Here is a 13601-nt window from a genome sequence, read left to right as displayed (position 1 = left end):
AGTGAGGCTATATGGGGTAGAGATCAGGAATAAGAAGGGTGCAGTCACAATGTTGGGGGTTTACTACAGGTCTCCCAACAGCCAGCGGGAGATAGAGGAACAGATAGGTCGACAGATTTTGGAAAAGAGTAAAACAACAGGGTTGTGGTGATGGGAGACTTCAACTTCCCCAATATTGACTGGGACTCACTTAGTGCCAGGGGCTTAGACGGGGCAGAGTTTGTAAGGAGCATCCAGGAGGACTTCTTAAAACAATATATAGACAGTCCAACTAGGGAAGGGGCTGTACTGGACCTGGTATTGGGGAATGAGCCCGGCCAGGTGGTAGAAGTTTCAGTAGGGGAGCCTATCCAATAGGTGCCTATTTAAGTCTCTGGTTGTCTCTTCATCTTCACAGTTCACTTGCTTTCCAGCTGCTGGAAAGTGGAAGCAACACTGCTCCATGATTTGGAGCCAAAAGCACATACCTGGAGAGTGCTTAACGTCAAGCGTGCGTGCAGGGTTCACGTGACCTGTTCTCAGCTACTGCTTCTTTCTGGAAAACGTCACACAGCCTGACTTTTATTTTCATTTAAAAGATGGCAACGGCCACCGTTCCCTTTTTTGTTTGTTTGCAATAAGTATTTTGTTTTGGACAGATAGGCACCAGAGATCCCAACATAACCAAAAGTAAAGAGCGCTATTTTCTGGTACAACAATCTAGCTTTAAAAATCCATTATTTTTCCAGAATGTAGTTTCCTTATAATTCACGTCAAAATGCAAAAAAGCTAAATTTCTTCAAAATAGCAATTTTGAGACATGGCCAGTTAAATTCTCAAAGGTGTAACATTGAAGCCTGTATTCACTAAACCTTGTGCTCCCCTGCGCAATGCCAAAATAAGCTGTAGACTTTTCAGGGTTCCTGTCGTTTTACACCAGTTTGGTTTATATTACAAGATGGAAATCCTTCTCAGTAGAGACGGGGACTAATTTTCTAAATGTGACCTCTGATACTAAAATAAAATATAAAAAGCCATGGATACAACTCCTGAGAATAACCGCGTTGACTGTAATTTCCCAGCCTGGCACTCCATGTGACCCAGGGCTTTACCAAATACAGCCCCCCAAAAAATAAAACCTGGTGCCCATTATGCCCCCAAAACCAAACCAGCGGCTGGGTCGCATCCCAAACAGGGAGGGTGCTCAGTCACCAGGGCCTATCTCAGCAGATGAACTCTCGGGCCTGCACAAGCCTCATTTCCCTGGATAAATTACTAGGAGGAGCCGCACGGGATGGGGGGGGGGGGGGGGGGGACAGCACACCAAGCTTTGGGCGCAGGTGCACCAGGAATCGGATCAAAATACTCACAAAAGGGGACGATCTTCCTCTCGACTGTGGGGATGGAGCGGCCTCACCTCCCCCTCAATCGGCGGGTCTCACTCACCCCGAGCACAGAACACAAAACCTCTTGGACACCAGTCGACACTCGGACGCCTCCTCACAAACCGGGGGGGGGTGAACCCTGAGCCATGGACATTTAGGTTTCTCTCTCCACCCTGCTGACCACCCCCCATTGCTGTCTCGTCCTCTCCACCGCAGCTGCGGACATTTTCAAACTTGGCCGCCATTCTCAAAGTAAAAGACAGGCTCTCCTCCTGCGATCGGGACCACTGCAGGAACGACGCGCCCAATCGTTCCTCGAGCCTCCCAACACTTGCCGGCGCCCCACCCGCAGGTCACGACCTTGTATTTGAAAAACTCTGTTCTACACGGATGCTGTCAGACCTGTTGGGATTTTCTATTTTTGTTGCCGATTCCAGCATCTGCAGAAATTTGCTTTCATCACATTTAATTGGAACGTCAGCTACAGCCACACACTGCAGGTTGAGTACACATCTATGTGTTCTTTAAATTTAATGTCTCATAACTTCTGCTCTGTTTGCAAAATAATTTGGCAATTAATACAGTCTACATTAACTCAAAGTGACGTCAACTTAAGAGAAGGAATGAAACAGGATCTTTATGGCCTTGTAGCACATTTTATTTATTTATGGGATGTGCATATAATTGACAATGTCAGCATTTATTGTCCATCCCAATTGCCCTCGAGAAGGTGCTGCCTTCTTGAAACACAGCTCTCCTTATGGTATAGGTACACCTGCAATATTGTTCGGAAGGGAGTTCCAGGATTTTGAGCCATCGAGAAAAAGTAAATGCAACATATTTTCAAGTCAGGATGGTACAAGACTTGAAGGGAAACTGGCATATTTGCAGCTAATGCTGCTCCCAAGGACCCCATGGTCAATTGTAAGGTGAATTGTTTCTGTGGCCGCAAACGAGACTCCAGGGTGTATGTTGCCTCCCTGGTGCTAGGGTCAAGGATATCTTGGAGCGGTTACAGGACATTCTGGAGGACAGAGGATGAACAGCCAGTGGTCATGGTACACATTGGTACAAACAATATAGGTTTTAAAAAATGCATGAGGTCCCAAAAGCAGAATATAGGGAGTTTGGAAGAAAGTTGAGAAGTCAGACTTCAAAGGTAGTGATTTCAGGATTACTACCAGTGCCACATGATAGTCAGAACAGGATATATTGGATGAATACATGGCCAAAGAGATGGTGCAAGGGTTTCAGATTCCTGGGGCATTGGGACCAGTACAAACTGCACAGGTTATACCTGGTCGGAACCGGGACTGATGTCCTGGGGGTGTATTTGCTCGAGTGGCTGGGGAGGGTTTAAACTAAAAAGGCAGGGGGATGGGATCCTATGCAAGGAGTCAGAGGAGTGGGAATCAAGAACAAAAACAAAAGACAAAAAGGGGAATAAGAAAAGTGATGGGTAGAGAAACCATGGGCCAGATTCAAACGGCCACAGTGAAAAATATTTTGAACGGGCCAAGTAATGTTAAAAAGACAAGGCTTTGTGCCTGAATGTGCAGAGCATTCGTAATAAAGCAGATGAACTAATCGTGCAAATAGATGTAAAGGGTATTATGTTGTGTTATTTGAGGAACATAAGTCGCTACTAACTGTAGACATGTTGAAGAATACTCCAGTCCTCAAAGTAAGTTGAAAGTATTTATTTAATAATAACAAAGCTAATAAATGAGTTTGACGCTCTGCTGATCTAACTCTAGCAACACAGTAAACTTGACTAGCTGTACAAACTGTATCTAAGCCACATGTGGTGACTTGACTGTGATCGCTGCTACACTCGTGTTGTTCCTCCAGTCTCTGCTGGGACTGAGAGCGAGAGCTTGTGTGAGCTGTGGTTTTATAGTGGTCGTGTAATGCTCTCTAGTGGTTATGCCACAGTTGGGTGTTCTGATTAACCGCTAAATTACATGTCTGTCTACATATCATTACAAAGGGTACAACAGGGGCTGTTTAGCACAGGGCTAAATCGCTGGCTTTGAAAGCAGGCCAGCAGCATGGTTCAATTCCCGTACCATCCTCCCCGAACAGGCGCTGGAATGTGGTGACGAGGGGCTTTTCACAGGGACTTCATTTGAAGCCTACTTTTGACAAAAAGCGATATTCATTCATTCATATAATCAGGATTACGGAGACATGGCTGCAGGGCGACCAGGGATGGGAATTGAACATCCTGGGCTATTCAGTATTTAAGAAGGACAGATAAAAAGGAAAGTTTCATTGCTGGTTAAAGAGGAAATTAACGCAATAGTGAGGAAGAGTATTAGCTCCGACAATGTGGAATCTGTATGGGTCGAACTGAGAAACACCAAGGGGCAAAAAACATTAGTGGGTGTTGTATATCGAACTCAAAACTGTAGTGTTGATGTTGGGAATAGTATTAAAAGGACATTAGAGGTGCATGCAATAAAGGAACATCTGTAATTTATGGGTGATTTTAATCTGCATATAGACTAGACAAATCAAATTAGTCACACCACTGTAGAGGAGAAATTCCTGGAATGTATACGGGATGAATTTCTGGACCAATACGTTGAGGAACCAACTAGAGAGCAGGCCATCCTAGACTGGGTACTGTGTAATGGGAACGGAATTATTGGCAATTTCATTGTGCTGGGACTCTTGGGGATGAGCAACCATAATATGATAGAATTTTTCATCAAGATGGAGAGTGACGTGGTCGATTCTGTGACTAGGGCCCTGAATCCTAATAAAGAAAATGACATTAATATGAGGTGCGAGTTGGCTATGATCGATTGGGAAATTTTACTTAAAGGGATGACTATGGATAGGCAATGGCAAACATTCAAAGAGCACATGGGGGAACTGCAACAATTGTTTATTCCTGTCTGGCACAAAAGTAAAAAGGGAAATGTGGCCAAACCATGGTTTACAAGGGAAATTAGAGATAGTATTCGATCCAAGGAAAAAGCATACAAAATTGGCCAAGAAAAACAACAGGTCTGAGGATTGGGAGCAATTTAGAATTCAGCAAAGTAGGACCAAGGGATTGATTAAGAAGGGAAAAATGGAGAACGAGAGTAAGCTTGCAAGCAACATAAGAATTGACTGTAAAAGCTTTGATAGGTACATGAAGAGAAAATGATTGGTGACAAATGTAGATCCCTTTCAGTCAGAAACAGGGGAATTTATAATGGCGGAGAAAGAAATGGCTAAGCAGCTAAATACATACTTTGGTTCTGTCTTCACAGATGAGGACACAAATCAGATTCCAGAAATGTTGGGGAACACGGGCTAGTGAGAGGGAGGAACTGAAGGACATCAAAACTAGTAGAGAAATGGTATTGGGGAAATTGATGGGATTGAAGGCTGATAAATCCCAAAGGCCTATAATCTACATCCCAGAGTACTTAAGAACGTGACTCCAGATATAGTGGATGCATTGGTGGGCATCTTCCAGTATTCTTAGACTGCGGAACAGTTCCTGAATATTAGAGGGTAGCTAATATAACTCCACTATTTGAAAGGGCAGATAGAAAAGAGGAACCTGTAAGCCTGTTGTTGGTAGTGGGGAAAATTCTAGAATCCATTATCAAAGATTTTTTAGCAGAGCACTTAGAAAACAGTGGCAGGATCGGACAGAGTCAGCATGGATTTATGAAGGGGAAATCATGATTGACAAATCTACTGGAATTCTTCAAGGAAGTAACTAGTAGAGTTGATGAGGAGAAACCAGTGGATGTGGTTTATTTGGACTTTCAGAAGGTTGTTGACGAAGTCCCACGTAAGAGATTATCATGTAAAGTTAAAGCGCATGGGATTAGGAGTAGTGTATTGAAATGAAGAGAAAATTGGTTGGCAGACTGAAAACAATGAGTAGGAATGAAAGGCGTTGGGACCCCAGCTATTCACAATACATATTAATGATTTGGATAAGGGAACAAAATGTAATATTTCCAAATTTGCAGGTGACACAAAGTTGGGTGGGAAGGTGAGCTATGAGGAGGATGCAGAGATCCTTCAGTGTGATTTGGGCAAGTTGAACAAGTGGGCAAATGAATGGCAGATGCAGTGTAATTTGGATAAATGCGAGGTTATCCAGCTTGGCAGCAAAAATGGGAAGGTAGACTATTATCAGAATAGCCATAAATTAGGAGGGGAGAAAGTGCAATGAGACCTTGGTCTCCTCGTACACCAGTCCCTCAAGATAAGCATGCAGGTACAGCACGTGGTAAAGAAGGCAAATGGTATGCTGGCCTTCATAGCGAGAGGATTCGAGTACAGGAGCAGGGATGTCTTGCTGCAATTATACAGGGCCTTGGTGAGGCCACACCTGGAATATTGTGTGCAATTTTTGTCTCCTTATCTGAGGAAGGATGCTCTTGCTCTAGAGGGAGCAGAGTGATGGTTTACCAGACTGATTCTTGGGATGGCAGGACTTACATACAAGCACAGATTGAATTGGGTAGGATTGTATTCACTGCAGAAAAATAAGGGGGATCTCATAAAAACCTATAAAATTCTAACAGCACTGGACAGGGTGGATGCAGGGAGTATGTTCTCGATGGTGGGTGTGTCCAGACCAGGAGTCATTATCTGAGGATACGGGTAAACCATTTAGGACAGAGATAAGGAGAAATTTTGTCACCCAGAGAGTCGCGGCCTGTGGAGTTCATTACCTCAGGAAGTATTTGAGGCTAAAACAATATATGTTTTCAAGAAGCAGTTAGATATAGCACTTGGGCTGAAGGGAATCAAAAGATATGCAGGAAAGGCATGATTAGGCAATCGAGTTGAATGATCAGTCATGATCATAATGAATGGCGAAGCAAGCTCGAAGGGCCAAATGGCCGCCTGCTGCTCCGGTTTTCTATTTCTGCCACCCTTGTTCTTTAGGTGGTAGACATTGCAAGTTAAGAAGAAGGCTGTTGAAGGAGCTTTGGTGAGTAGCTGCAATGCATCTTGTATATGGTACGCACTTTTTGCCACTACCTGCACCCGGTACTGGTGGAAGCAAATGTTTAAGATGATAGTCAGGGTGCTGTTCAAGCAGACTGCTCGGTCATGGATGATATTGGGTGGTCAGGGAGTATTAGATAGTCAGTGATGGGGAGTTGGTCAGGTGGTCAATGGGGGCGTTGTTTGGTCAGGGGTGGTCGGTCGTGAGGTAGTAGGGTGATCAGTTTTGGGGGGGGGGGGGGTGATTGAATGGTCAACAGAGAAGTGGGGTTAGAGTGGTCAGGGGTTGGTGTTCAGTGGAGGTTTCATTACTATAGTTACCCAGAAATTATAAGTGGTTTTAATTCTTATTCCCACTTCCTGGGCAATTGCTGAGCAATCCTTACCTGGAGACCTCTGGGGTGGGGTCATCAGCAGATCTTTGGGTTACCCTCAGGAGCCTGGAAGTTACAAGCCATAGATTGTTTTCTTTCCTTTGCATTCTAAACTTCAGTATATTCTGTAACCCGATCAGAAGCTGAGTAATCAATGTGCAGGATGGTAACTGGTTTAGCTGATTGATTTGCTCTCACTATGCCAGGTAAAAAAAGAATCAATAAATCTGCCTGTTCTTGATTGTCATGTAACCAGTGACCCCTACTGAAAAGGACTGGGATCTGCTGTGATAAGCCTTATGTAGTCAAACACCATTTAGTATCTGGACTTGAACGTATAGAACGGCCATTAGGCAATGTTCTGGAGAATTGCTGCCGTTTGTCATGAAATCACATACAGATTCAGGAGAGAGGGAGTGAATTGTACCCAATAAAAATATAGTGTTGTATTTGAAGACTTACAGTTGTGCTTGTTCCTCGTTCATTTTCAATAACATTTGGATTCTGTCCCGATGATGCCACAGCTTCTGTAACAAAATACGTTGAAGAAGCAGTATCCTGTTGAAATAAATGGGTGTTTTGTTATGTTTCATCAAAAATATTAATTGAGCACTTTATGTCATACTCCATGCTGTACGATAGTTTTCAAATGTAAAAACAAAGCCTGCAAATGCTGTAAATCAAATTTATTGAAGTTAGAATTATAATTTTGTTCCTTATTATTAATTGATGTTATAATAGGGCAATCTCAACTGCAAACATCAGAATGGATGTCATTCCCTGATTATCTGACAGGAGGTGTATTTTGGGGAGCAGAACTGGACCTGCTAATTTCATTACAACACTACTTGACTGGGTGATCTCACAAAACTGACAAAAGAGATATGCGTAAAACGGCAGGGCAGGCTGTAATTCAAACAGAGATTCTTTCTAACTACTAATTCACATTCAAGATGCATAAATAGTTTTGCTTACATTCCACAGGAGAGAGAGAGGAGAGGCAAAAGTTGTTGTGTTCCTCATCGAGAATATCACTATATAGTCATGCCAACAGACATGTACTCCTCACAGCAATAGGGAAGCCGGAGAGTACAAACAAAAGATTTAAACACTCTGATCTTGTTTTTGTCAAAATACTTAATACATATATGTATGATATTTGTTTTCCCCACTCCATAATCATTAGAATTTGTTTGCACATTATTCAAAACACCAAGTTGATTTGGTATACAATGTTCTTTTACTATACAAGATCTCAAAGATCATATAGACACATAAAATGCACAAAATAAAACTTACTGATGCCAAAAATGCATAATTGAGCTTCATAGCAACATAGACGGCTATAGATCTTCCATGTTCAATGTCTCCTAACTGGCATCTGATGTTTAAACAGGAAGTTCCATCTCTGAAACAGGACTGCAGAAAAAAGTTACACTTCATTTGTAAAAGGTTGAAACTTAAAAGTGATTGCACATACTCTAACTGGGCAGCACAGTGGTTAGCACTGTGGCTTCACAGCACCAGGGTCCCAGGTTCGATTCCCAGCTGGATCACTGTCTATGCGGAGTCTGCACATTCTCCCCGTGTCTGCGTGGGTTTCCTCCGGGTGCTCCGGTTTCCTCCCACTAGTCCCGAAAGACGTGCTGTTAGGAAATTTGGATATTCTGAATTCTCCCTCCCTGTACCCGAACAGGCGCCTGAATGTGGCGACGAGGGGCTTTTCACAGTAACTTCATTGCAATGTAAGCCTACTTGTGACAATAAAGATAATTATTAACTTAGGAAAAGCCTCATCTGGAGGTGCAGAACACGTGTTCATATTCAAAATACTCCAAGCAAGTTACTAATCTCGTCCAACTGGCAATGTGCACTCTTACAAGGAAAGTGTGCTTTGTGAATAAAAGTGGAGTGGTGCTTTACACTTCCTACTGGTTAGTTACAGTAACTTGCATCCATTTGCACCACTCTGGAATCAGCAGACTTTGTTATAACCACCAACGGGAAACGAAAGGCAACAAAACTTAATGTCACATATAAACAAGTTACTACTCAGTCTTTTGTGGCAAGCAGATTTCACAGAAAGGGGTGCAAAGCAACAAAAATCTTAAAAGGCAGATTAATCAATAGTACTTCACCGCACATATTTTCATATTATAAAGTACAAGAAACCAAAAGGATTTCACACTGGCTGGAAATCCCATTCTAACTCTACCTATTGACTAGACACTAATATGAGTTGAAGGAAGCTCTTAAAAGGACAGGAGCTTTTTAATACATGTTTTGCAGATTCCTTTAGAAGTTAACAGGAAGGAACCATTTAAAATGAGTATCCAAAAGAAGAGTCTGATGAGCTTTAACAGTCAAAAAAAAAGGCAAAAATGGGTTATAATAAATATGTGTAAACAAGAATCTGAATTTATGAACAAGTGCATGAATGTTGCAGCATTTGAACCCACATTTGATGGATCCTCAAAGTGGTTTTAAGGATTGCCTTTTTTTGGCATTTCAAGGCAGTTTCTAGAGGACAGTAGTGCATCATGCCTGGCATGACTTGGTGACCAAGATTAATCAGTGTGAAAAATGAAAATGAAAATTGCTTGCCACAGGTAGGCTTCAAATGAAGTTACTGTGAAAAGCCCCTAGTCGCCACATTCCAGCGCCTGTTCGGGGAGGCTGGTACGGGAATTGAACCATGCTGCAGGCCTGCCTTGGTCTCCTTTCAAAGCCAGCAATTTAGCCCTGTGCCCTGTGCTAAACCAGCCCCTGTGCGGTATTCACAACACTTAAGAAACAAATCTAGATGATGGTGGATCATTAAGTAAGGCTACCAAGTGACATCATCATAGCTTTGGAAAATTACCCAAGTATAAATGCCACTGACTATTGCCTGTTAATCTGTTACACGTTTACAGCTCCCCACATAAAGTTATCAGGCAACTACTTGACATCTCTTTCATTGCACTTTATGCCCAGAACAACAAAGACAAACTAATGTCTTTGAAGGGTTCCAGAGAGAAAATAATGATAACACGGTCTGGCTGCATGAAGCATCATTAGCTGCTGGCATACAGGGTGGCTGCACATTGGGTATATGCCTGTCATTGTATATATTTCTTAAGTCACAATATCTCAGGACAAAGTGGCAATAGGAAGAGGGCACCATAAATATCTTTGCTCCAAGAGCATTAAAGAAGTAGTGGGAATTGAAGCCAGAAGGCTTTCCCAGCTCAAAGCTAGTTCACTCCATTCTAGTTAAGAAAGACCTCCCTCCTCATTTACACAAAAACAGAAATAAAAATAAGCAAAAATATCACATGGTGTGCTCGACCTAGTTGAATGCATTAGAGACTTTAAACAGTCATCTCTCGATATTACATGGTTAAATTAATGTTAGTCCAAACAAAACTGGCATTTTATGAAGGAGGGAAGGAAAACCTGAAAATGAACCGGAACATGTGGCATAGCAGCAGGCCACTTGGCCCCTCAAGCTGATCTGATTGTGGTCCCTGCACCCCCCGCGTGCGGTCACTGGGTGCCGCCATCTTCCTCGCCTTAGACCACGTGCAGCCCGTGGGCGCTGCCATCTTCCCTGCCTCAGGACCCCTGCCCATCGGGCACCTCATCAGGCCGCTTATCGCCTGCAACCGCCGACGACCAGCTGCGTCTCGCCTCCGTCACGATCGACTAGTCCCGACCGCACAACCTCGCAACCACATCGACAAAGGTGAAGGTCGACGGGCATGAGATATCCTGCCTTCTGGACTCTGAGAGCTTCATCCACCCTGATACGGTAAGGCGCTACTCCCCGTGGCGCTTCGGGGGTACTGCATCGCCAACCTCACCATCCAGGGCGTAGAGTTCAGCGGCTTCCGGCTCTACGTCCTCCCCAACCGCTGCGCTGCCTTGCTACTCGACATGGACTTCCAGTGCAAGCCCCAGAGCCTAACCCTGAAATTTGGCGGGCCCCTACCACCCCTTACTGTCTGCGGTCTCACGACCCTTAATGTCGACAGGCCTTCTCTGTTTGCAAACCTTACCCCGGATTGAAACACGTCGCCACCAGGAGCAGACGGTACAGCGCCCAGGACAGGACTTTCATCAGGTCGGAGGTCCAGCGGCTGCTGCGGGAAGGTATCATCGAGGCCAGCAACAGCCCCTGGAGAGCCCAAGTGGTAGTGGTGAAAACGGGGAAGAAAAACAGGATGGTCGTTGACTACAGTCAAACCATCAATCCGTACACGCAGCTCGATGCATAACCCCTCCCACGCATATCTGATATGGTTAATCAGATTGCACAGTACCGGGTCTTCTCGACAGTGGACCTGAAATCTGCCTACCACCAGCTCCCCATTCGCAAGGCGAATCGCCAGTACACCGCGTTTGAAGCGGACGGCCGCCTTTACCATTTCCTTAGGGTTCCCTTCGGCGTCACTAACAGGGTCTCGGTCTTCCAACCGAATGGTTGACCGGTACGGACTGCGGGCCACTTTCCCGTACCTGGATAACATCACCATCTACGGCCACGACCAGCAGGACCACGACGCTAACCTTTCCAAATTTCTCCACACCGCCAAACCCCTCAACCGAACCTACAACAAGGAAAAGTGTATGTTCAGCACGAACCGATTAGCCGTCCTCGGACCAGAGTTCTAGGGCCCGACCCCAATCGCAAGCGCCCCTTCATGGATCTCCCCCTTCCCCACTGCCCCAAGACCCTCAAACGATGCCTGGGGTTCTTTTCGTACTACACCCAGTGGGTCCCTAACTATGCGGAAAAGGCCCGCCCACTCATCCACTCCACCGGTTTCCCACTGACGGCCGAGGCTCACCAGGCCTTCAACCATATCAAGGCTGACATCGCCACGGCCATGATGCTTGCGGTCAACGAGACGCTCCCTTCCAAGTCGAGAGCGATGCATCAGACGTCCCTCTGGCGGCCACCCTCAACCAGTCAGGCAGGCCCGTGGCATTCTTTTCCCGCACCCTCCATGCCTCTGAAATTCGGCACTCCTCCGTCGAAAAGGAGGCCCAAGCTATCGTTGAAGCTGATCGGCACTGGAGGCATTACCTGGCCAGCAGGAGATTCACTCTCCTCACTGACCAACAGTCAGTTGTCTTCATGTTTAACAACACACAGCGGGGTAAGATCAAAAATGATAAGATCTTGCGGTGGAGGATCGAGCTCTCCAGCTTTAATTATGAGATTTTGTAAGCTCAACGAGCCCCCCGATGCCCTGTCCCGAGGTACATGTGCCAGGGCACAAGTGGACCGACTCCGGACCCTGCACGACGATCTCTGTCACCCAGGGGTCACCCGCTTTTATCACTTCATTAAGGCCCGCAATCTGCCCTACTCCATCGAGGAAGTCAGGGCTATCACCAGAGACTGCCAGGTCTGCGCGGAGTGTAAACCGCACTTATACCGGCCAGACCGTGCGTGCCTGGTGAAGGCCTCCCGCCCCTTTGAACGCCTCAGTGTGGACTTCAAAGGGCCCCTCCCCTCCACCGACCGCAACATGTATTTTCTCAAGCGAAAGAGAAAATGCTGGAAAATCTCAGCAAGTCTGGCAGCATCTGTAGGGAGAGAAAAGAGCTAACGTTTTGAGTCCGATGACTCTTTGTCAAAGCTAACAGACAGAGAAAGTGGGAAATATTTATACTGTGGAGTGAGAATGAAAGTTGAGTCATAGCCACAGAAACCCAGGGAAATTGGGTGCTGATGGCCACAGAAACCAAGGGGAAAGAGTGCTATTGGCAGTCCCCAGAGAGAACAAAAGATGTGAAAGGTCAAACAGCAGAGAAACTAATATCAGAGGGTAAACTGTAGATGTGGGGGAGGGGAAGGGGGAAGCAAAGAGGAGAAAGGTGCAGGAAAGGTGGTTAAGATTAAATGTATATTAAGAAAGAAAGAAAGAAGTGGTAAAAGACAGTTAAAATGAAATGAAAACAAATGGGTCGAGGTGGGGCTGATCATCTGAAGTTGTTGAATTCGATGTTCAGGCCCGAAGGCTGTAGCGTGCCTAACCGGAAGATGAGATTGTCATAATATACACCAATATATCATGGTGCAGACACACACTGATGGACACACAGTGTGACCAATCAACACACACAACACCGCAGCCAATCACCAGTTAGAGCACACGCACTATAAAGACAGGGGGCATCAGAGTTCCCACTCATTCGGGTTGCAGCTAGCTAGGAGGACAGAGCTCACAGCCTGCAGCACAGACATTCACCATGTGCTGAGTGCATCGACTGGTTAGGACAAGGCAAAGGTCTTTAGTTAAAGCTAGTATCGTATTAACCCACAGTCTAAGTAAGTTTAAACAGTTAATGATTCAATAAAATAGTGTTGCACTATTTCAAGTGTTGGTGACCGGTATGTGATCCAGAACACCCAACACATCAGAGATGCTGTTCCTCCAGTTTGCGTTGAGCTTCACTGGAACATTGCAGCAGGCCAAGAACAAACATGTGGGCATGGAAGCAGGGTCTTTTGTTAAAATGGCAAGCAACAGGAAGGTCAGGGTCCTGAATGCACACAGACCGAAGATGCTCAGCAAAGCGATCACCCAGTCTGCCTTTGGTCTCTCTGATATAGAGGAGACCACATTGGGAGCAGCGAATGCAGTAGACCAAATTAGAAGAGATGCAAGTGAATCGCTGCTTAACCTGGAATGAGTGTTTTGGGCCTGGAATGTTAAGCATGGAAGAGGTAAAGGGGCAGGTGCTACACCTTCTGCGATTGCATGGGAAGGTGCCATGGGTGATGGGAGAGGTACTGGGTATAGTGGAGGAGTGGACTAGATTGTCACGGAGGGAACGGTCTGCGGAATGCTGACAGAGGGAGTGAAGGGAAGATGTATTTGGTGGTGGCAACACG

The 13601-nt window shown here is 45.3% G+C and overlaps 1 protein-coding gene across 2 annotated transcripts in view; it reads right to left on the bottom strand.

Moving 5' to 3' along the window:
• The window catches only part of itga4 (integrin alpha 4), a 315916-nt gene that overhangs the window by 26497 nt on the left and 275818 nt on the right, over window positions 1-13601 (bottom strand). For both annotated transcript variants that reach the window (XM_072477536.1, XM_072477545.1), the window contains exons 25-26: window positions 8012-8131; window positions 7175-7270 (exon numbers count right to left, since the gene is read on the bottom strand). In XM_072477536.1, coding sequence (XP_072333637.1) covers window positions 7175-7270; window positions 8012-8131 — 216 coding nt within the window. The remainder of the gene's footprint in view (window positions 1-7174; window positions 7271-8011; window positions 8132-13601) is intronic.

The sequence above is a fragment of the Scyliorhinus torazame genome, chromosome 2, assembly GCF_047496885.1.
Source record: "Scyliorhinus torazame isolate Kashiwa2021f chromosome 2, sScyTor2.1, whole genome shotgun sequence".
Taxonomy (NCBI): domain Eukaryota; kingdom Metazoa; phylum Chordata; class Chondrichthyes; order Carcharhiniformes; family Scyliorhinidae; genus Scyliorhinus; species Scyliorhinus torazame.
The sequence above is the reverse complement of the archived record's forward strand: the minus strand, read 5'-3'. Positions and strand labels throughout refer to the sequence as shown.